At 43.2% G+C, this 25,593-nt stretch overlaps 1 protein-coding gene across 2 annotated transcripts in view; it reads left to right on the top strand.

Moving 5' to 3' along the window:
* Positions 1–25,593, top strand: part of adamts10 (ADAM metallopeptidase with thrombospondin type 1 motif, 10) — a 187,651-nt gene that overhangs the window by 84,744 nt on the left and 77,314 nt on the right. For both annotated transcript variants that reach the window (XM_041205392.1, XM_041205393.1), the window contains 6 exons: positions 7,658–7,701; positions 12,242–12,347; positions 14,155–14,301; positions 18,810–18,951; positions 22,077–22,184; positions 23,814–23,959. In XM_041205392.1, the coding sequence (XP_041061326.1) occupies positions 7,658–7,701; positions 12,242–12,347; positions 14,155–14,301; positions 18,810–18,951; positions 22,077–22,184; positions 23,814–23,959 (693 nt within the window). The remainder of the gene's footprint in view (positions 1–7,657; positions 7,702–12,241; positions 12,348–14,154; positions 14,302–18,809; positions 18,952–22,076; positions 22,185–23,813; positions 23,960–25,593) is intronic.

Raw genomic sequence — 25,593 nt, 5'->3', positions numbered from 1 at the left:
TAAGTTATGCCCAAACCAATGAGGATTGTGTTTTCTGTGGTCGTTAACACTGTTTCCAGATTCAATTTGCCCAGATCAGGCCCCAATTGAAGGTTGCAAGATTTTTAGCTGGTTTGGAAAGAATCTTCAAGTTGCACTTACCCGCTTAGCAAAGAGGCACGAACGACTAAGTACATTTTATAAGTTATTTTCCCATGTCAAAAAATATTAATTTACTAAGACACTGGCTCATGTGGGCCAATTAAAATATTAAATGGTCAATATAGTTTTTGTAAGGTAATTTTCAGTGATTTAAAATCAAGTTCCTCACTGCAGAAGAACTATACATCCTTATTAAAAATGCTTATTTTTGCTGATATTCCATTTTCAGCTGTATAAATAAAACTGCTCCAGGGTACTACTCTTAAAAACATCAAGGAATGCTTTTTAATGAAAAGAAACAATTACATTCTATTAAGCTGCCAAATTGCACTGTTTCATGAAAGATTTTAAATTTAGCATGCAATAGTATTTTAGTGGAGGCTTGCATTGTAAACTAACCAGTCTATTTGGTCGCAATGTCACAGTTGTGCACAAAGCAGAAATTCTAGCTCATTTCCAAATTTGAAAATGTTTCTATGTTGCGAAGAATGCAAAAGAAAAAGGGTCAGGCTGATGAAATGCAACTTCTGCAGCCTCTCCTCATAACTCAGTATCCTGGATCTTGGAGTCAGCAGCAAATGAACAGTACCATCTATTCACTACACGTACACTTGCCCATACACTAGGCTTTTGCAGTGAATGTTGCAATGGTTAGAAAGCCATTTCAGTGCAGCACGTCCAAAGGGAATCTGGAGCTTTTATGAGAAGGGTCAAACCACTGTATGCCTCCTTACCCAATCAGATTGAAGAATTCTTACTGCAGCATGCAGACACTGAAAGTAAAATATTTAATTCAATGACAAATCATGTGCAGAAAACAAAACAGAGTGGGGAAGAAAGATGACATTAAGAGAATGATAGAAGAGGCAAAAAAAAGTTTTTCTAATGCTTCAACAATAATATAAAACCTGAATGAATGAGACTCCACACTTGTAAAAGTTAGTCTCATTGAATATTTGGCAGCAATTAAGTCTTAACACACCATTAAAAGCCCACTAACACTGGAATAAATAAATGTCATGTTTTTCTAGTGAGTTTAGTGGGTAAGTACCACAGTGCCATGCGTTCCATATGTTGCAATGGAAATTCCCTAGTGTGATCCCAGTGTAGTGAAGCTTCTGGAGGGGTAGGGCAACTCAGAGAGCAACTTCCTGATTTTTGTGTTTGCCTGCATGTGTACAATCACCAGAAATTGGTGTCCAGTTTACCCCTTAATAACAGTAGGTGCTGATATCCTCATCATTTTTTTTTTATTCCTTCATGGGATATAAGCGTTTCTAGCAAGGCTAGTATTTGTTACACATCCCTAATTGCCCTTGAAAAGGTAATGGTGAGCCGTCTTCTTGAACCGCTGCAGACTTCTGGTGTAGATACACCCACAGTGCTGTTCATTCAGCAACAGTGAAGGAATGACAATATAGTTCCAAGTTGGGATGGTGTGTAACTTGGAGGGGAACTTGCAGGTGTGGTATTCCCATGTGTCTGCTGCACTTGTCCTTATTGGGGGAGGTCAGGGTTTGGGAGGTGCTATTGAAGGAGTCTTGGTGAGTTGCTGCAAAGCGTCTTGTATATTTTAAAAATAATTTCATGAGATGTGGATGTTGCTGGCTAGGCCAGCATTTATTGCCCATACCTAATTTTCCTCCAGAAGATGGTATGCACTACAGACACAGTGGGTAGGTGGTGGAGGGAGTGAGTGTTTAAATTGCTGGATTTGGTGCCAGTCAAGCACATTGCATTGTCCTGGATAGTGTTGAGCTTCTTGAGTGTTGTTGAAGCCGCACTCATCCATGCAAGATGACTAAAAAGTTGGGCCAATGTCTAATTCCAGCTATCAGTTTAATTGCTGTATCCTCTCCAGTGTTTAGCTATCATTTTTTTACACTCTACTAACCAGAATTGAACAATTTTTTGCAACTGGGGCAGAATCAGCTCTCTGTACAAACACAAAATTACTTCCTGAGATTGTGCTCCATTCTTCTAATTATACAGCCTAAGGATCTATTTACTTTTTGTTCTGTTTCTGTACTCCTTGCCTGATTATTTGTGGGATAGCCACCAATGAACCCAAGTCCCTCACCTATGTTATGGCCTGTAGACTAACACTATTTATCTTTAAAGTATAAAGAGAAAGCATACAATGCAGCGAAGAGCAGTGGGAAACCAGGGGATTGGGAAGCCTACAAAGACCAACAGAGGACAACTAAAAAAGAAATAAGGAGGGAAAAGATTAAATATGAGGGTAAACTAGCCAGTAATATAAAAGAAGATTGCAAGAGTTTTTTTTTTAGATATATAAAGGGTAAGAAAGAGGCAAAAGCGGACATTGGGCTGCTGGAAAATGACACTGGAGAAGTAGTAGTGGGAACAGAGAAATGGCGGAGGAACTGAATAGGTACTTTTTGTCAGTCTTCACAGTGGAAGACACAAGTAACTTCCCCAAAGTTCAAGAGAGTCGGGGGGCAGAGGTGAGTATGGTGACCATTACCAAGGAGAAGGTGCTGGGAAAACTGAAAGGTCTGAAGGTGGATAAATCACCTGGACCAGATGGATTTCACTCCAGAGTTCTGAAGGAGATAGCTGAAGAGATAGTGGAAGCGTTAATGGTGATCTTTCAGGAATCACTGGAGTCAGGGAGGGTCCCAGAGGACTGGAAAATCGCTAATGTAACCCCCCTGTTTAAGAAGGGAGTGAGGCAAAAGATGGGAAACTACAGGCCGATTAGCCTGACCTCAGTCGTTGGTAAGATTTTAGAGTCCATTATTAAGGATGAGATTTCGGAATACTTGGAAGTGCATTGTAAAATAGGGCAAAAGTCAGCATGGTTTCATCAAGGGGCAGTCATGCCTGACAAATCTGTTAGAATTCTTTGAGGAGTTAATGAGTAGGTTAGATAAAGGAGAGCCAATGGATGTTACGTACCTGGACTTCCAGAAGGCCTTTGTCAAGGTGCCGCACAGGAGGCTGCTCAGTAAGAGAAGAGCCCATGGTGTTAGAGGCAAAGTACTAGCATGGATAGAAGATTGGCTGTCTGGCAGGAGACAGAGAGTGGGAATAAGGGGGTCCTTCTCAGGATGGCGGCCAGTGACTAGTGGAGTTCGGCAGGGGTCAGTGTTGGGACCACAACTTTTCACTTTATACATTAATGATCTAGATGAAGGAACTGAGGGCATTCTGGCTAAGTTTGCAGATGATATAAAGATAGGTGGAGGGACAGGTAGTATTGAGGAGGCGGAGAGGCTGCAGAAGGATTTGGACAGGTTAGGAGAATGGGCAAAGAAGTAGCAGATGGAATACAACGTGGGGAAGTGTGAGGTCATGCACTTTGGTAGGAAGAATAAAGGCATAGACTATTTTCTAAATGGGGAGAGAATTTAGAAATCTGGAGTGCAAAGGGACTTGGGAGTCCTAGTCCAGGATTCTCTTAAGGTTAGCTTGCAGGTTGAGTTGGTAGTTAGGAAGGCAAATGCAATGTTGGCATTTATTTCGAGAGGACTAGAATATAAAAGCAGGGATGTGCTGCTGAGGTTTTATAAGGCTCTGGTCAGACCACATTTAGAATATTGTGAGCAATTTTGGGCCCTGTACCTCAGGAAGGATGTGCTGGCCCTGGAGATGGTCTGGAGGAGGTTCAAGAGAACTATCCCAGGAATGAAAGGCTTAACATATGAGTAACGTTTGAGGACTCTGGGTCTATACTCAATGGAGTTTAGAAGGATGAGGGGGGATCTGATTGAAACTTACAGAATACTGAAAGGCCTGGATAGAGTGGATGTGGGGAAGATGTTTCCATTAGTAGGAGAGACTAGGACCCGAGGGCACAGCCTCAGAGTAAAGGGAAGACCTTTTAGAACAGAGATGAGGAGAAACTTCTTTAGCCAGAGAGTGGTGAATCTATGGAACTCATTGCCACAGAAGGCTGTGGAGGCCGGGTCCTTGAGTATATTTAAGACTGAGATAGATAGGTTCTTGATTGGTAAGGGGATCAAAGGTTATGGGAAGAAGGCAGGAGAATGGGGTTGAGAAACTTATCAGCCATGATTGAATGGCGGAGCAGACTCGATGGGCCGAATGGCCTAATTTCTGCTCCTATGTCTTATGGTCTTATGGTATAGTTACTGTTTCCTATCCTTTTCCAACCTCATGATTTTGCATTTGTTCAAATTAAATGAGATCTGCGACTGATCAGCCCAAATCCCAAATTTGTGCTGATTCTTCTGTATTTGATCAACATATTCCTTGCAGTATCTTGCAATCATTTCTAGTTCAATATCATCGAGAAACTTGGGATAGTTTTGGCTCCACATTCCAAATCATTTATGTGCATATCTAAACAGCAATAGGCCAGCAATAATACCTGACCCCAGTAATTTCTTCCTTCTATCCCAATGCAGTTCTATGGACAACCATCCTTTGCTTGATCAAGGCAATGAGTACAGGGCCTTGATTTTGTAAACCCAGAGCTCATTGAGCTTATCATCACAACTGGAACAGAGGGTGCAGAGGAGTTTGGAGGTGTTGGTTATTCGTGGTAAAGAGAAATTATTGGTTGACTTGTTCAGAGTGAAGGCAACAAAAGTGGGAGCAAGACAGTTGTTGAGCAAAATGAGGGAAGCAGCAATGCCAATGTGAGTGACAGGCAGAGAAAATAGAGCTGGAACTTGGAAAAGTAGCTACCAAGGGTGTCAGAGGAGAGCTATGTCCAACAGTAGAAATGGCTGGAGGCTGTCAACAGCAAATGAACAGCACCATCTATACACTGCACCTACACTTGCCTATAGACTAGGCTTTTGCAGTGAATGTTGCAGTGGTTAGAAAGCCAGTTCAGTGCAGCACATCTAAAGGGGATCTGGAGCTTTTATGAGCAGGTCAAGCCACTGTATACCTCCTTACCCAATCAGACTGAAGAATTCTTATTGCAGCATGCAGACTCTGAACCTGGTAAATTAGAATATTTAATTTGCCAAAATCTGGTGATTGTACATATGGAGTTAAACACAGAAACCAGGAGGTTGCTCTCTGACTTGCCCTCCTCCTCCAGAAGCTTCACTATACTGGAATCTCACTAGGGACTTTCCATTGAAACATATGAAACCCATGACATTGTGGTACTTATCCACTAAACTCACCAGAGGAAAATGACATTTATTCATTCTAGTGTTAGTGGACTTTTAATGGTGTGTTAAGATTTAATTACTGCCAAATATCCAATCTGAGACTGGCAACTAATGTTTACAAGTGTGGAGTCTCATTCCTTCAGATTTTAAATTATTGTTGAAGCATTAGAAAAAAAACTATTTATTTTTGTCTCTTCTATCACTCTCTTAACCTTAACTTTTTCCTCTCTATTTAGTTTTCTGTACATGATTTGGGAAAGTGTTTGGGGAAAGAGATTAAAAAATCAAGGATAAAATAAGGAGAGGAAATAGCTCAATAATTTAATGCTTCAGTACTTCTGCATTAAAATTTACGATAGCATTGCTGCAATAACGTTTCTAATCATTTCAGTATCTTTCTGTTCTACAATCCACGTAGGGGGTGTACAGGATGATTCGGTAGGAGCTATCATTAGCAAGTGTGTATTTCAAAAATCAATAAATTGTGGTGTTAAACCATTGCTTAAATTGTGTTAAGTAGGCTACGGGTCAAAGTGAGCTGATAACCCATGTTGCTAGAGGCACAGTCTACAAGTACTACAGGAGAGGGGCTGGGACCTCATCTCCACTCATGGAAGTTCTGTATGGCTCATATATATCCTTTGATATCATAGAATTCAGGGGAGGAAATTTCCAGGCTGAGAATTTCCACATCTCTAGCCTTGATTCTGTTGAGTGGTCAGCATAACAGACTGAACCAGGCATGCTGACCCCCAGCTTGCAAGATGGGTTCAGCCTGGCAACACTTAAGGCAATGGGCAGGTATTTCACAGAATCACAGAATCACACAGTGATGAAGAGGCCCTTCGGCCCATCAAGTCTGCACTGACACATGAGAAACACCTGACCTACCTACCTAAACCCATTTACCAGCACTTGGCCCATAGCCTTGAATGTTATGACATGCCAAGTGCTCATCCTGGTACTTTTTAAAGGATGTGAGGCAACCTACGTCCACCATCCTGCCAGCCAGTGCATTCCAGACCGTCACCACCCTCTAGGTAAAAAAGTTTTTCCTCACATCCCCCTAAACCTCCTGCCCCTCACCTTGAACTTATGTCCCCTTGTGACTGACCCTTCAACTAAGGGGAACAGCTGCTCCCTATCCACCTTGTCCATGCCCCACATAATCTTGTACACCTCGGTCAGGTCGCCCCTCAGTCTTCTCTGCTCCAATGAAAACAACCCAAGTCTATCCAACCTCTCTTCATAACTTAAATGTTTCATCCCAGGCAACATCCTGGTGAATCTCCTCTGCACCTCCTCCAGTGAAATCACATCCTTCCTATAATTTGGCGAACAGAACTGCACACAGTACACCAGCTGTGGCCTCACCAAGGTTCTATACAACTCCAACATGATCTTCCTACTTTTGTAATCTATGCCTCGATTGATTAGGCAAGTGTCCCATATGCCTTTTTCACCACCCCACTAACATGCCCCTCCGCCTTCAGAGATCTATGGACAGAACCTCCTAGTGTCATGCCATTCATTGAATACTTCTGTCAAAGTACTCCTTCCAAAGTATAACACCTCACACTTTTCAGGGTTAAATTCCATCTGCCACTTATCTGCCCATTTGACCATCCTGTCTATATCTCCCTGTAACCCAAGACACTCAACCTCACTGTTAACCACCCGGCCAATCTTTGTGTCATCCGCAAACTTACTAATCCTACCCCCCACATAGTCATCTATGTCATTTATATAAATGTCAAATAATAGGGGACCGAGCACAGATCCCTGTGGTGTATGCTACTGGACACTGGCTTCCAGTCACTAAAGCAACCTTCTGTCATCACCCTCTGTCTCCTATAACTAAGCCAATTTTGAATCCACCATATCAAATTACCCTATATCCCATGTGCATTTGCCTTCTTTATAAGTCTCCCATGTGGGACCTTGTCAAAGGCTTTGCTGAAATCCATATAAACTATATCAACTGCACTACCCTCATCTACACACATGGTCACCTCCTCAAAAAATTCAATCAAATTTGTTAGGCATGACCTCCCTCTGACAAAGCCATGCTGACTATCCCTAATCAAACCTATTTGATGAAATCAACCTCTTTGTAAAGGAATCCAATTGGCCCTTCATAAAAAAACACCATAAGACTGCTTTGCAAATGGTTGACCAGCAATTTTACCTGTGCCTCTCTTCCATCAGGTGTCCAGGATATTGCCATGGTGGCAAAGGTATCCACCCACAGGCATTATTAAAACCTACCTTGACCCTAAAATTGGGTCCAGAGTGGAAATTTTTACTTCGTTGCACCCTACGCCAGTGGAGAGGTACCACTGAATTTCAATCTTCTTGCTTTTTATTCAAGTTGCTTGACCTATTTTTTGTTTCTGCAGGTATGACATTTGCATCTACAAGAACAAACCCTGTGGAACTCTAGGTATGTTATCATAACCTGTAATTTGGGTTTAAAGCATTCAGTATAATCGTATTTCTTGATCTACAATCTTGCTATTGTTTTCTCTCAAGGTAATTAGGATTATATTAGGATATTATACCAGCACCATGAAAAACATTACAGACAGCCTCTATACATTAAAAAGGAAACTGAACATGAGCTTTACTTGAATAAGGCTTTTCAATATGCCATTCAACTTTTCTTCAAATTATTTGGACTGAATACAGCCAAATGAACACCTTCTGGTGGAGACTGATGAAGAGCATTCTTTCAGTTGCACTATCAAAGTACCACAGCTGCATCTTGGAACATTTATGCACACTGGCCAGAATCTTCGGCTCAGTGAGCGGGGCGGGGCCTGCTCGCCGACATGTAAAATGACACACGGTGACGTCGGATGTGTGTCCCGATGTCATCGTGTGTCATTCCGATTTTCAGTTCAGCGGGCTCGCACTGGAGCTTGCTGCGTGCCTGCCGAACTGTCAAAGGTCTATTAAGGCCATTTAAAAACTAATTAAACCACTTAACATAGCTGCCCATCCAACCTTAAGGTTGGCGGGCAGGCGAAGAGCCGAGGTGGTCTTCTCATTTATCATGAAATGGGCAGGATGAATGATTTATAAGTGAAATAAAGATTTTCGTTAAAATTTATAGACACTTTCACATGAGGGGACATTTCCTAAAATTTTTTTTTCCTTTATTAAAATTTTTGAAACTCAAACAAATCTCCCTGAGGCAGCCCTGTGCCTCAGGGAGATTTCTGCGCTCTTTCGCATCTGCTCTCGCCCAACCCTCCCGACAGGGAGAAAATTCTCTCCACTGTATATATTCAGACCCCAGGATCTCCCTCCAGCTAACCACTTGATAATTGTGGCCAAAAATATCAACTAAAAATCCAAGGCCAGGTCTTTAATAATGCTCGGTGCCTTCAACAGTTAGTAACATTCATAAATATTAATAAATTAACTCAAAAGAGATTTTTAAAGAATTTTTAATCATGTTATGGTAAAATATTTTGGTGTATTTTTTGCTGAAACATATAGACCTGACCAGTTGAAAAACTAATACTGTCTGGGGGGATGCACGCTGTTATCAATGTGCAAACCAGCTAGCAACTTATGGCAGAGATACCTTGTGAATTGTAAGGCACCTTGTTGTTGGCCGATTTGTACTACTGAGACATTAGCTTCACAAAAACGGCATTTCACTCTCAATTTCTTCACAATTACACATTACTTGCCCATTGAACTCGGCACAGAAAACTACATCTGGTAATTAGCAATGTAAGATGTAACATTGGCCTGCCCACCTGATCTGCATGATTTCTGTACCAGTACCTGCACCTCCAGTGCTTACCTCTTCTTCTCAATGCTGCAGCGCACTTTACAAACAGTAGGAGGCACCGGCAGTGTTGTTTGCCAATCACTTGGGTATAGGAGGCCTGTTTTTTTCTTAAAGGCATGCTGCTTCTTAAAGGGAAGGTGGAAATAAAAGGAAATCCTTGCATACACTTGGATCCAGACTGACAGACGCCACTGGAGAGCCCAGTGGTACAGATGGGCAGGAAGAGAGATGGCATGGTCCTGTGGGGCACCAGAAGTTCCTCAAGGACCACCCTCAGAAGGAATTGAGAGCAGGGGGTCGGAAAGTCAATTCCCAGGGTATGCACTCAAGAACCTAGCAACTGCTACAAGAGGTCTAAAGGTCTTGCGTAGGTGGTCAACATAACTTTGCATGACATCTCCTTACCACCATAACTCGACCCTCTCACACTACCCAATGCAGCACGCCTCCATCACTCACCCAGCAGCCTTGCCTGGCACCCAGGGATCACGCTTATCTCCAAATGCTCCACCTCACCCTCTACCACCTACCTATTGCTGCCAACCTCACACCCATCTCTCACGGCCTCCACATACCTCCAGCTGTTCAGCTATGCAGGCACATTACCCAAACACAGTGCTACACAACCACTGGCGTTCTGCCTTCCTCTTGCAGGGCAAGGTGGCACACAATAGAAGGGAGCAGAGCAAAACTGGCAGGGGACAAGGACACCTACATTCCATGAGCCTTACAGGGGAGATGGTTCTGTGCATCATGGAGTTGGCTGCAGTGGGGTCCATCACCATCGCTGAGAACATTGAGGATGATGGCATGTTCCCGCCTCATGCTCCTTCTCAACTCCCAGCTCTTCCTCATGCTACTATCTGCCATGATGAGCAAGCTGCTGATGGGGTGACCACAGATTCTTGCTTCCCACCCCACACTTCCTTCCCTCACAACAACCGCCCCCTTCTGAGTTCCTGCTTTCAGACAGCCAAGAACTGCGGCCTGCCCAGAAAGAGAGCACCCTCACATCACTAATGATGAGGCTCCGTTACTTTATCTGACACTCACAGCTACCAGCTCAAACATTGGCACAACACTTACTTTGGAGGCTAGTATAAAATTTGGATAAGCACATGGTGATTCACTGGGCACAAGTGGAAAGCAAAGCAGGCCAGGGATAAAGGATAGTTTGTGTCCCAGCTCACTGTAGAATAGCACCTGCTGCAGAAGACTCAGATGAGCACCTGAATTGGACTGCATGCAGGAGAGTTCCGAATGGCCGTACACACTGAGATGCCGGTTGCATTGGCTGGCTTGCCAGGCAGCCTCTGGTCATTTTCAAGGAACAGGGAGAAGTCTGGCACTAACTTGACAGAGAGCATGGCATGGAGGATACCTATTCCACAGCCTCTGTTTCATCTTCTTGTCATGGTACAAACCCAGAGGCACTGTCACTGCTGCTTCCAAATCTCTTGCAGCCCTTGTGTGGACAGGTCACCTACACCTCTGTCATCCTGTCAGTCACAATCTCTGGTAAATACACCAAAACTTTCAAACAATTTCCAATTGTTCCAGAGAAAAGTTCGAGATAATTAGCGGCAAGTTGAGCGCCTGGCCCTTAGGTAACCCCAATGCAGGATCCATTTTATTATTTCATTTTTTTTTAAAGAATGGTCATTGTAGACATTGCCAAGAACTGCATTGTCCAATTTTGACCGTAAGGTCAGGACCGCAGTGTTTCCACTCGGGGACGCAGCTGCATGCGCTCATACCAATGAAGAACACCATACGCGTCACGCGGGTAGTGCCTATGGTCCTTCCAGCCACAGGGAATCTAGGTAATCCCACAAACAGCACTACGTAAATGAATTTTGCGGCCAATATGTTTCGGTGACTTCCTAATTTTGGAACAAGAGTAAATTTGCAATGGGTTTGTAATTTATTTCACTATCTTTTCATAGAATGTGGAATAAAAGTACATGAATATTTCATCTAATTTAAATGTTTAATTGGAAGGGGAAATCTCTCAGCTAATTGATTAATTGAACAGATAACCTTTTATTATTAAAGTGCCCATCCCATTTTTCCAGCCTTGTTGAGGAAAAAGTAAAAAATGTCAGGAACAGCTCAATACCTTCCCAGTGCTAACCGCCTGAATTTTATGTAGCCCGTCAAAGAGGGAAACATGGCAGCCGGGCCCACTTATTCACAGGAGCGGCCCTGCATGGCAAAACCTCCCCCGATTAAGTCGGTGGGAGAAATGGGCTGAGGCAGGATTCCTGGCCGCTGCTGGTGGGATGTCAGTTAGGTTCATTAATGATAAAAACAAAAAAACTGCGGATGCTGGAAATTCAAAACAAAAACAGAATTACCTGGAAAAACTCAGCAGGTCTGGCAGCATCGGCGGAGAAGAAAAGAGTTGACGTTTCGAGTCCTCATGACCCTTCGACAGAACTTGCGTTCGAGTCCAAGAAAGAGTTGAAATAAGTTCATTAATGAGCCCATCGACATCCATTATCCCTGAACTCGCCGTAATTTAGTGGTGGCTCAGGAATTAAGTGGAATGGCTTTCCCGCGCCCTCGGAAGGCCTCCCAGCAAACCCTGTCAGGAAAGCAGGATTCCCATTTGTTGGCAGCATGAAGAGGTGCCGGCTTCTGATTGGCCGGCAGCTCTCGGTGAATGGGACTTCCACTACTGGGGTCCTCAATCGCAGGGAAGCCCGATGGTGACCATTTAGTCTCCTGCAGGGCACTTGATTCCATCAGCCCTTCCCCGCAGAACTGACGGGGGTTCCCTGCCGGTTGTCTGACCTGTGGGCCAGACCCTCTTTAGCCTTCTGAATCCTGGCTGATGTGTGTAGGAAAACTCACACCACAGTTAAACAGAGGGAGATGTTACACTTAATCTTATGTACTTCCCAAGGGTCAGTGCCACCTGATTAAATTGTTTACCAAGTCAAGTCTTTTTTAACGTTCCTGTCTATATATTTCCTTCTTTTGCAAATAAGATTGTTGCAGTCAGGTTTGCTGTTGATAGCATTTTTGATTACATGTCAAATCAATTTTCATGCTGTGTGGTAACATTAACATCCTTCCAAGGTCAGCTTCCATATTCTGCCAAGAACAGAATTGCTGATATCTGTGTTTGACTGTCTCCTTATTTTTACGAGCTAAATGAACAATCCTGTTGCAGGTTTAGCTCCAGTGGGTGGCATGTGTGAACCAGAAAGAAGCTGCAGTATCAATGAAGACATAGGCCTGGCAACTGCATTTACAATCGCTCATGAAATTGGTCACAAGTAAGAGAAATTTTACTATTATGGGTAATATCTCCTTTCTGTGAAATGTAAAGCTAAAACCGTGATTCATTTCAAACATCTTTTTATAACTGATGAACAATAATATACCTGACCTCAGGTAAATTAGACTGTGGAAAATCAGCCTTTGTGAATAGCCAAGTTCAGCCGGACAAGAAAGGCTATTGGCCTTCCTCCTGCTGAACTTTGTTTCTCAATGGTTCTTAGTCATATTATTGGAGTCTTCTTACCTGTACAAGAAACTCTACCATTATTCAAGCTGTTCAATGGCATGTCTGCAATGAATTGTAATTCCCCTGTAAATTATCAATCTAATATTTCTCCACTCGAGGTAGATTTTCCTCTTCATTAATCTGGGGATTAGTGCAACCCTGTTTCCTGCCCAGCACTCATGTTCAAAGCCCAGCTAGGGGACATGTTTGTGTCTGGCATGTATAAATGGAGCAGGGCAGGAAAATCACAGAAGCCTCAGTAATGGCAGGTCCATTGTGCCTGCCAGTAACCTAGTGGGCACTTCTCAGTGGAAGTCTACCTGGTCTTTTCCAATGCTTGCTTTGTCTGCCTCCCATGCTTTGTTTTACTGGAAAGACCCAAGGCAAAAATATTCCATTGCACCATGTCTGGCATGTCTCTGCTGATGTCGCTGCGACAGCCTGCATAAGCAAGGAATAAGGAATGGGCTTGCATTTTTGTAGCGCCTTTTATGATCTCAGGGCATCCCAAAAATCTTTTCAGCCAATGAAGTAGTTATGAAATATAGTCACAGTTGTAATGTGTGACCGTGACAGCCAATTCACAAATAGCAAGTCCCACAGATAATAATGAGATACAAGGCCAGACATTATTTTTAATTATGTTGATTTTGAAAGATAAATATTAAAATGTTGGCCAGAAGACTGGGAAAGTCCCCTTGCTCATCTTTACATAGTACCACTTGCCCTTTTCCTTCCACCTAAGAAGGCAGATGTCCCCTCTGACAGATCAGCACTCCCTCAGTACAGTACCGAAGTGGTATCTTAAATTTACTCGCTCAAGAGTCTGGCATGGAACTTGAGCCCATGACCTTCTGACTTTTGAGACAGGTGTGCATAATACCTACAAGCCAACGTTAATACCCCTCAAGCTCCCTCCCTGCTGAATCAGCAGACGGGAGGGAAAGTCCTGTGGATCTGATATTTCAAGCAACAAGGAAACAGTGTGTATGTGTTATTTTGCCAGTACATACGCCTGCTACATTCTTCCCTTTCTCCATGTAGGGGATGTGGAACAGTATACCAGGGGGACTCCCATTTTCCTAAAAGAGATGGTGCAATCCAAGAGGTCCCGAGCTCTTTTCAATTATTTCAACCCACAGTGCATCCCTATTGCAACAGGAAATTTCACAATTTGTATCCGCACAACAGCCAAAAGCAGATTAGTTATGTCTTGCCAGCTTTCTGCCTGCCTCATTAAATTTGTAAGCAATTTTAATGCAGGTCAACGAAACTCAGCGCCTGTTTAAATGGGAACTTATGACCTTCAAAAGTGGTGGAATCCTGTGTTCATCCAATTTAAATATTGCCTTTTTGGGACACAATACAGTGGCTTGTATCTGGCACGAGCGGAAGTTCAGATGGAGCTGAAATAAACTAGAAATCCAGGGTATCAAGTCTCTGCCCCTTCTTCTATATTGTTCCGAAGAATAAACTGTAAGAGCATGTAGTGAAAAATAAATTACATACATTAAAATAACTGTAATGGACATCCAAGAGTGCATTGTCTTGTTTTACTGGGCTTTTCTTTCTTTTAGCTTTGGTATGAATCACGATGGAGTTGGAAACTCCTGTGGTCCAAGAGGTCAGGAAACAGCAAAGCTGATGGCTGCTCATATCACTGTGAAAACGAATCCTTTCATCTGGTCAACGTGCAGCAGGGATTACATCACCAGCTTTTTGGAGTAAGGAGTCAGAAAATATGATAAAATACAAAAACGAAAAGTAGTCAGCTGTCATTCAGGGTCCATACTGTGTCCAAGTTTTGGACAAAGCAGCTAATAATGTGCTTGTAATTGACCGTTACATTTTTAAATAGTACTTTGGTCTTGTTTTATATGAAAACTACAGTTTGAAATCAATTCAGAATATGGATTCAGACCCTTGAAATGGTCTAAACCTGGAGCTTGTGCACTGACTTGTGTTGCAGCCAGAGGCTAAAGTATCTTATTTTGTAGCTCTTTAGATTTGCACTTTACAAGCACCGAGACCAGGCTTGTACATATCTGTGCTGCTGTGATTTTTCAGGGATGTTGCAGTGCCCAGTATAACTAGTTGACTCAATTGAAGTACAATGAATGGTGATGTTGCTCTCAAGAGTCAGGGCTTGCTTAGTAAATAAGGTGCAACAATGCAGTACTTACTCTTTTACACATAAATTAAGAGGATCAGAACCCAGATATAAAACATTACTATTCAACCAAAGAGGAGTTATAAGAAAAGCCAAATTGCATATTATAGAAAAACTCGGCATAGTGTTTCTCATGGACAGAATGCAAGCTGTCACCTGCACAGTACAATTTCTTAAATGAACAGATTTGATTAACTGTTAAATGGTTTGAGTTGGGCCAAGGTCTTAATATTCATAATTAAATCCAATTCTGGTTGATTATTTCCCAACCAGTTTCATAGAAAAATTATTTGATTAGTATATGGGTTTTAATTTAAGTAAAAGCTTCAAACACCTTAATAAGTTGTAAACATTTTGTCACAGCTCATATAAAATTTCCACAGTGAAACATCACAGATTCATCTATTGGGCAGGTGCAATAGATAATTGAAGCCTAACTTTGCATATCTGAACACACATTGTTGCATTGTCAATGATTCTGTAGTTTAAAATAGCCAATCTAAGAAGCTTGAGAATCTGAATATTCAAACTATCCTACTCCTTGATAAATTTTAGACATTCAGTGCAGGACATGGAGTCATCTTGCTCTGCATCTGATTGATAGGCTATGTTCCACTGTGTTTGCCAATATGATGCACCTCAGTGTACCTCTTTATGACACATTCATTTGTAGCATAAGGTATTAAAAACCAGGCCAATTTTGAGTTTTATAATTACAAAGGAAAACTATTAAATGAATAATCATTTTGCCAAGTAATTTTATAAACTTAGATGTTCTACTCCATAATCAGTTTTATTGAGCTTGGCAAGAGGTTAACAATGGAATGGAAACTGGATTGCAACTACAGTGCTGTAAAATAGTCCCACAGTTGTTGCAGAGAAACGAAAGGTGCATTTATGTAATTTGCTTCATTCCATTATACACATTACAGTGCAGCACAAAAAATCTTTTTTTTTAAACAAATTGTTTAGAGACTTCACTTTGGGAATCTAAGGAACCTTAGGCCATTTAGCATTGCAGTTACTTTCACTTTATCAGCAAAGAACATTCGTCATTAATGTGGCATTTCCATTATTTAAATGGTCTGAATGGGATATGCACCTATGCTTTAATGGTGCATATACCCCTTCGATGGCAAACTGGCAAAAAAAAACTGTCGGGGTGTTTTAACCCCCAAGGATGGACAGGGATGCGGGGGAGGTTAGAAATAAAAACGAGTTGGAGGCCCCGAAAATAACAGGGTTAGGGGGAAGAAGGTTTAGCTGCCGCAAGTCCCCCAAGTTTGGGTTTCCCTGAGGCCCTGCTGAATTTAACAGCGGGAGCATTTTTTAAAACTTCTGAATCTATTTTCTGGGCTGCAGCCAGCTAGATTGAGAGGCTGGTTGGTGGGTGGACCTGGGCCTCAGCAGTTGAGAGATTGGCATGGGGTGTTGGAAAAAAGTGGGAGAGGAAAGTCAATCTTTGGTGGGGTGAGTTCAATCACAGGTATGAAACCAGGTTTGCTTGCTTGTCCCAGGAAAGAAAGCACTCACAAGCAGTTTAGGAAAGTAATTAATCTGTTCCATCCAGCCATTCTCATCTCCCTCAGCTGCTGGATTAAATTCAGAACAGAGAGAAAACCTTCCATTTCATTGAGATATTTAAATAACCAGCCCCACAGCTCAAGAACAGGTTAGTCACCCACCACACCAAACAACCAACCACACCACACCACCACACCACCACACCAAACAACCTACCACACCACACCACCACACCAAACAACCTACCACACCACACCACCACACCACCACACCAAACAACCTACCACACCACACCACCACACCAAACAACCTACCACACCACACCACCACACCACCACACCAAACAACCTACCACACCACACCACCAAACTACCACACCACACCACCACACCAAACAACCTACCACATCACACCACAACACCAAACAACCTACCACACCACACCACCACACCAAACAACCTACCACACCACACCACCACACCAAACAACCTACCACATCACACCACCACACCAAACAACCTGCCACACCACACCACCAAACTCCCACACCACACCACCACACCAAACAACCTACCACACCACACCACCAAACTACCACACCACACCACCACACCAAACAACCTACCACACCACACCACCACACCAAACAACCTACCACACCACACCACCACACCAAGCAACCTACCACACCACACCACCACAACAAACAACCTACCACACCACACCATCACACCAAGCAACCTACCACACCACACCACCACACCAAACAACCTACCACACCACACCACCACACCACCATGCCAAACAACCTACCACACCACACCACCACACCAAGCAACCTACCACACCAAACAACCTACCACATCACACAAGCTACCACACCACACCACCACACCACCATGCCAAACAACCTACCACACCACCACACCAAACAACCTACCACACCACACCAAACAACCTACCCACACCACCACACCACACAACCTACCACACCACACCACCACACCACACAACCTACCACACCACACCACCATGCCAAACAACCTACCACACCACACCACACCACCACACCAAACAACCTACCCCACCACACCACCACACCAAACAACCTACCACACCATACCACCACACCACACAACCTACCATACCAAACAACCTACCACACCACACCACCACACCAAACAACCTACCACACCATACCACCACACCACACAACCTACCATACCACACAACCTACCACACCACACCACCACACCACCATGCCAAACAACCTACCACACCACACCACCACACCACACAACCTACCACACCACACCACCACACCACACAACCTACCACACCACACCACCACACCAAACAACCTACCACACCACACCACCACACCACACAACCTACCACACCACACCACCACACCAAACAACCTATCACACCACACCACCACACCAAACAACCTACCACACCATACCACCACACCACACAACCTACCACACCACACCACCACACCACACAACCTACCACACCAAACAACCTACCACACCACATCACCACACCACACAACCTACCACACCACCACACCAAACAACCTACCACACCACACCAAACAACCTACCTCCATTAAAAGAACTTCACTGAGAGTTTTTAACCAGAGTTTGTTGTTGAAAGGTTTGTGCACCATTAATACATAGCTCTATATAGTGATGACACATTCCTGGCCAGAATGTAGATATAGTGTCAATCACACCTGAAAGCCACACTGCTGCAAGTGACTGTGATTGATTTTATCCACATAGTTAGAGTGCAACTGTCCTCCACTCACTATATTGTTGCAGAAGTCACTGTGCTTTTATCAGGAGAAGTTGTTGCAGTTTTGGTCATAGGTTTTGTTTGCTGCAGACCTTTTCAGTAGCCCCTGAAAACTGATTTTGTTTTCTTTGCTGTCTGCTGGGTAAATAAATGCTGTTTATTCTGAAACACATTGCTTGCTGTAAATCCTGCCCCAACCCCAACATTGGCTAACCCAATAATGCCAATGCACATGTCACTAAAACACGGATAAGCTATTGGCATCATAAAGCTGAAGCAATCACTCTGATGATATGGTTGTCACACCAAAACAAAGGTGCTTGTTGTGTTGATTGCCGAAAGTGCCCCAATCTTTGTACATGATATGGTGAAGATGACACTGAAACATCACCGAATTAGCTACTAGGCAACTTTCACACCGAGAAAAAAAAAACTTGTAAAAGAGTTTAACCTACTGATACATTAAGCCCTTTTGGGCAATTGGCTTTACCAAAACACTATAACGCTTAAATAAAGTTTATTGAAACATTTTATTAATTTAACAGTTATTAATTTAACATGAGCAGATATTGTCGAAAAAGATAGAAAAGGGATTTTGCATGGAGGATTTTATTATCTCAAATGTTCTACTTTTTGTTAAGCAGTTAGTTATTTAAGTTTCTTTGACTGCACATAATTTTGGAAAGTAGTACATTTGTTTTTGTTCTATAATAAAAATTCTTGTTTTTTTGTCAGTTCAGGACATGGTAGATGTCTCATCAATGCACCCCCAAAACAGGAGTTCTTTTATCCAACTGTGGCCCCCGGTCAGGTGTATGATGCTGATGAACAGTGCCGTTTCCAATATGGAGTCAAATCACGCCAGTGTAAATATGGGGTAGAGAGTCTTCCTGCTTTATTTCTTTGAGAAATGTTGAGAAATTTTGAATGGGATGGAGTTCTGATCTTTTGTTGTGGACAATGCTGTGGAAAAAATATATTCTTACCTCTGCATTTACTTCTCAAATCTGCCATCTTACAATTATCTGCCAGAAATCTGTTTATTATGAGGGTAATGCTATGCTTATGATTTAAATCCAGCGGAAATCAGATTTAGATTGCTTAAACTAATTTCCCTTTAGACTCTTAACATCTGTGAGAAAGAATTCAGCCTCAAGATAGTAAAAAAAAACATTTATAACATGCCAAAAGCTGCAAGTAGAAGGTACTTTAATTACTGCCAGCATAGTATAACACTGTACAAAGAAAGCTGCCTTTCAGAGATAAGAGGCAGAATTTAATGCTCCCCCCCAAGGCAAGTTTGCTGGTGGGGAGCATTTATTTAGATTGGAAGTTGGGGACCCTGCCACCTTCTGCCTCTGCCCCAATTAACCCGGGGCAGGAAGGCTCATGGATGGCATTCTCATGCCACCACCAAGTGAGGCTTTCAAGTAAGCAATTAATGCCCACTTAAGGATTTCATCCTACTGCCTTCAACCAATGGTGGGCGGGGAATTGCCATGCAAGGAGACCAACAAGCAAACCCTATCGGGGAAGTTCCTTGTTCTGCACTCAGTTCCTGCCCAAGGAACCTGGCATTGGGCAGAGAAGGGGGGGACTTGCTGAAAGCCGACCCCTGCTCTTTCTTCTTTCTTCCGACCCACTCCCACCCCCACAGCCAGCAACCAGCTCCCCGTGACCCCATTTCAGCCTCACTCGTCTCTGGCCTGGATCCCTCAGCGACCCTAGGCCTCGCCTTGGGTGCTTTACCAGCTGCAGCTGCTCCCGGTGGTGCTGCTGGCAATGGAGAGCTGGTGGCCTCTGATTGGCTGGCAACTCTCACCAGGTGGGATTTCCACACCCAGAGTCCTAAATCCTGGAGAAGGTCTGATACTATTAAGTGCCTGCCGAAACTGGTACTCACCAGTTAAGTGCCTGCCGAGACTGGTACTCACCAGTTAAGTGCCTGCCGAGACTCCTGCCATTTCTCCAACTGGTGAGCGAGACCCTCCTCGCCAAGTTTAAATTCTGCTGCAGATGTGTGGAAAGAGTGGGCCTCTTTGTATTGGTTGACAAAGGAAATTCCCGCACAATGTATTCATTATGGGAAATTGGCACTTGAAAGCTTCAGGTCTTAATTTGAGCATTACTCTGCTGGAGCTCTGGGACTAGTGTAGAAGTTCCTATGCTACTTTACAATCTATTTGGTGGGCTGAATTTGAAGTGTGACCTAAGACTGTAAATTAATGATTGAGGTTGGCGATGCAGGGCACAGCACTTCTAGGCAGGGAAAGTTTCCAATCCACAATAGAGATGACTTAAAGTAATGAAGGGTTTCGATAGTGCATGCACAGAAAGAATGTGTGGAATCTAGTGAAGTTCCTTGCAGTTCCCAGGGCAATGAGGTGGGCGGGGCACTTAATTGTGCAGCAGGTGAAATGTCAGCTTCCCAAAGGTGGGATAAAAGTTGGGAATAAGTTGGCAGCGGGTTAAAGTGGGGGCGGGTTCATGGTTCCTGGCGGCAAGAGGCAGGGACTTATTTTTAAGTATTAGCATGTCATACGTACTCAATAAAACACACGGTCACCAAATTAAATTGTAGCTTTCCAATTAAGTTGACAGTAAACAATAATCAGGTCATGGCTGTCCAAGGGAGGGAGGGTGACAGCATCTCCAGAGATTCAAGTCCAGCAAGTGAAGAGGGGGCGTGGCAGCTGTTCCAGTTCAAAAATCCTATTTCAGGCAGGCAGAGTGATGGTGTTCACTAGCAGGTATTGGATTCCTGTTCAGGTGCCATTTAAATATGGCATCCAGACCTTCGAGCCCCTGCCCCATGAGTAACAGCGGAGTCAGTGACTTACTGCCATCCCCTACTGCACAATTGGTCGTGCCGCTTGACTGTGCATAGCTAATTGGCTGGTCACCATGTGATTGTGCATGCCAACTGCCCCACATCCAAGCAGAAGTCCCGCTCACTTCCAGTTCCGCCAGCAGGACACTTGCTGCTGCAACAAGATTTAGCCCGATGTTTCCACTTGTGAGGAAAAGCATCATGAGAGGCCGTTAATATAAGATAGTCACTAAGAAGTCAAATAGAGAATCCTGAGGAAACATTGTTACCAAAAGAATGGTGAGAATGTGGAACTCACTACCATAGGGGGTGGTTAAAGCAAATAGGGTAGATGCATTTAAGGGGGGGAGAGAAAAGCATATGAGAGAGAAGGGAGTAAAGGATGACATTGATAGATGAGGAAAGATGGGAAGAGGCTTGAGTGGAGCATGGACTGGGATCCTAGGTAATCCAAAGTAATGTGAAAAAAGGTTTCTTCACAAAGCTAAGACCAGAGACAACAGAGGCAATATTAATAATTTTTTGAATTATATTAAAACAGCCCACAATGTTAAAAACATAAATTTTAGCAGGTATCAGAATCAAGGTGAAGGCAGAAATAGTCATTGGATAGGTTCATGTTAAACTCCCTAAAGGTGGAAGAGAAGCCCCAATATCACTGTTTAATCTTCCCAGTCTCTATTTTAATACCCAAACTGCTAAGTAACTAGTTTTGCTCAACTAATACAGTGTTGCTAATAACAACAAAAAAACTGCTGATGCTGGAAACCCAAAACAAAAACAGAATTACCTGGAAAAACTCAGCAGGTCTGGCAGCATCGGCGGAGAAGAAAAGAGTTGACGTTTCGAGTCCTCATGACCCTTCGACAGAACTGTCGACAGTTCTGTCGAAGGGTCATGAGGACTCGAAACGTCAACTCTTTTCTTCTCCGCCGATGCTGCCAGACCTGCTGAGTTTTTCCAGGTAATTCTGTTTTTGTTTCAGTGTTGCTAATGATTTTTAAAGGATTCATGAGTTTTCTGCTTGCATTCTAGCTGCAATTAACTTTAGTGAAATAAAGTTTGGGTGCCAACAAAATCTAAAACTTAATAGTGCATACAGTCACTTTATTAAGCTTAGAAAGGCTTTCATTTTTAGTTTTTGATACTTTTTATTAATGTTTTATTTGTAGGAGGTATGCAGTGAGTTGTGGTGTCTTAGTAAAAGCAACCGTTGTATTACAAACAGCATTCCTGCTGCTGAGGGAACAGTATGCCAATCAAATACCATTGAAAAGGGGGTGAGTAACAATAAATTTGTCTTTTTCTTTTCCTTGATAGTGTTAGTTTGTCATTTTAGAATATTCTGTTGAGAAGTTGAACTGTTTTTAGTATAACTCAGTTACAAACCTTCGTTCATCAATCATATTTTTGTGCCAAAGAAAAGCATTATCAAAAGTCAGCAAAGCCTGCATTTTCCATAAAAAAATTCATAGAGAAAATATTAGCAGGAGAACATTTGTTCCAATACATAAATCTTAAGTGGGATGGGAAAATTTTAGAGTGTTTTGGATGGGGTTGAAAATAAGCACGATGAAGGGACAAAGCAAACCCTTGGCACGTTAAGCAGAAAGTTTATAAGGAGATGTACCGACGTCCTTTAGGGAAGGTCTGCTATCCTTACCTGGTCTGGCTTGCATGTGACTCCAGACCCACAGCAACCTGGTTGACACTTAACTTCCCCCTGAACAAGGATAATTTGGGATGGGTAATAAATACTGGCCTAGCCAATGATGCCCACATCCCATGAATGAATAATAAAAAAAAAGGCCTTCTCTGCTCCAGTGGAAATAGTCCCAGCATCTGAAGTCTTTCCTAATTATATTAATTTCAATTCATGGCATCATCTTTGTGAATTTGTACACTCATTAAGATTACAAAGACCTTTATATAATACAAAAACAGAATTACCTGGAAAAACTCAGCAGGTCTGGCAGCATCGGCGGAGAAGGAAAGTGTCGATGTTTCGAGTCCTCATGACCCTTCAACAGAACTGTTCTGTTGCCGATGCTGCCAGACCTGCTGAGTTTTTCCAGGTAATTCTGTTTTTGTTTTGGATTTCCAGCATCCACAGTTTTTTGTTTTTATCCCTTTATATGATGTACTGCTCACATACACACTCTTAACTATGGCCCAAGCAATGTCTTGTACAAATTTATGATTATTTTACTCCTCTACTCTATGAGCCATATTCATCAAACCAAAATATTGAATGACTCATTAATGGTTTTACCATCTGCACCTGGGAATTATGTATTTGAACCCTGAGGTGTCTCCATTTACCTTCACACTTCAGCGTCTTTCTACTGAATGTGTTATCCCAGTCCCTGTTTTCCCTCCCAAATCTTTCACTTCTCCATGTTGAATTGCATCACCTACCTGCCATTCCATTAACATCTCTATCTTCATGCAACAATAATTGACAAGGAGCTCCATCCAGTCAATACAAAATGTAATTTGCAGATGAGATTTGGTTGGAAAATGAAAAGACAAATTCAATCGCTGCTGTATGTCAGCTGCAGTTGTTCTCTAGAGGAAACACTGATCTGGAAGGTGTCACTTGCATAAAAACTGCAAAATGTCAACAGTGCATTATGCAAATTACTGCACTGAATGTTCTTCATTGGCTGTGAAGCACAATGGGACATTGTTAGCTATGAGAGGCACTATATACATGCAAGCTCAATATAAAATCCATAGGGTCTATTATGACATAACGTGGAAGTTTATATCATCAAGTTATTTTTTCCATGTGGTTCTTTGGCTCACTTTCAGCCCATCCATTATAAAATTATTTTAATTGAATTAATAAAATAAATGCATTAATCTAATTTTGCTATGTAAAGTTTAAATGAAAGTTTCTGCTACAGTGGTGCTATAAAAGAGACTGTGTCCCATTCGGCACTAGACCAGAGGGAGTGGATGGGGCCTGGGGACCCTGGTCATCATGGGGAGAGTGCAGCAGGACATGTGGAGGAGGAGTGTCATACTCTGGCAGGCAATGTGACAGTCCAAGGTAGGTAAATATCAGCATTCATAAAAAGAGACCTAAAAGGTCCATGACCAAGGATGTTAAGTTGATCGGTTTAATTGCTTTTTTTATAGCTGTATTTTCAATTTTCCACATTTACTCCTTTACTCCATATACTGAGGATAAGTTGAGTTGTGAAACCATGGCCCAGATCCTTCTGTCCCCGGATGGTCTACCCCAGACATATCCTGGAAGATGCATTGGTGGTCCCCTCGAAGGTCCCAAAGCAAGGACTTTGCGGGAATTGCCCGGGAAGTTTCAAATTCCGATGGGCAATTCCCCTATATCTGGAACCCTCCAAAAAAGCCTTTGGACGGTTCCAGCTCACTTACCAGAATGCTTACCCGGGGAATATTAGAGAGGAAAAAACATACCTTACTTCTGATTAGCTTTATAGCTGAACCACCACCACCCCAGCAATCCCCAAAGAATCCCCTCCAACTCCCCCTGACCCTCCGACACCCCTCAACCCTCCACCTGCCTCTAGCCCTTCAACTTCCCCTTACCCAAATTCACCACCCTACCCAACCCGCCACTCTGCCCAGTTGACACCCTACCCACCAGCTACCTACCACCCAGCCCGCTACCGACCCTGCCTCCCTACCCAGATGGCACCTTACCCACCCGACCCCACTGCCATCCACCACCCTGCCACCCTGCCCACTTACCTCACTCACACTTATTCACTAACATAATGAAAAGCTATTTAAAGGTCCCAACGTTTTGCAGTTTTAGTGAATGGAGACTTACCTAAATATGCCAGCTAGTGCGATAAAACGGGAGCGTGGCTTGGATCCTCCACCCACCCCCCCCCCTCCCCCGCACAATGTTCCCGCCCTATGAAGAGGATTCCCAGAACAGGCCTGCTCCACATTCCTGAAGAGGCCCGGTGTGGCAGTCCAGGCCAGAAATGCGGAGCTCCGACGCTCTGTAAAAAAAATAGAAGAGTTGCAATCCGACCGTGATTACCACTCCTCTGAAGCTTCAGCCCTATGTGAATTTGTAGACTTTCTGGCCTATGCACAAGCTACCTTTTTCATTGTAACCTACAGTAATGGACCTCAAACAGCCAAATTTAACTTGATGTAATTGCACCTCTGTAAGTTTACAAAGGAGGAGTTCTTCTGCAGCAGTTTGCAGCATCCCTGCCTCTGAAACAGAAGCTCTAGGTTCAGTTCCCACTCCTGGACTCGATGACCAAGGAAACTGTGTTCGTAACGTGACCAAATAGGTCCAGTATCAAATTATAAGTCCTTCACAACACACACCAATGGTAGGTAGTAAGAGTGGGAGAAATTCCTGGTCAGCCACGAGATGGAAAGAATGTTGGAGCCTCAACCATCCCTATCCATTGCTCCAGGCTACAACATGCATGTAAAAATGCATGTTGCCACAGCAACTCAGACTCCTTGGGGGGACTAATTGGCTGGGTGGCTGGTGTGGATCAGATTGGTGCCAACAGCATGAGGTTCGATCCCTGTTTCATCTGGGGTGGATTTGGGATCTGCATCTTTGGTGGTGTTTTGGGGCAGACCTGCCTTCAGGCTGAGAACTCGAGAAGAAGTTATGAACTCCATAAATGTAAAAATACCTTTTCTATTTTGTTATTAACGTCCAAA

Source organism: Carcharodon carcharias, chromosome 14 (genome assembly GCF_017639515.1).
Source record: "Carcharodon carcharias isolate sCarCar2 chromosome 14, sCarCar2.pri, whole genome shotgun sequence".
Lineage (NCBI taxonomy): Eukaryota > Metazoa > Chordata > Chondrichthyes > Lamniformes > Lamnidae > Carcharodon > Carcharodon carcharias.
Note: the sequence above shows the minus strand (reverse complement) of the source record. Positions and strands in the feature narration are given on the sequence as shown.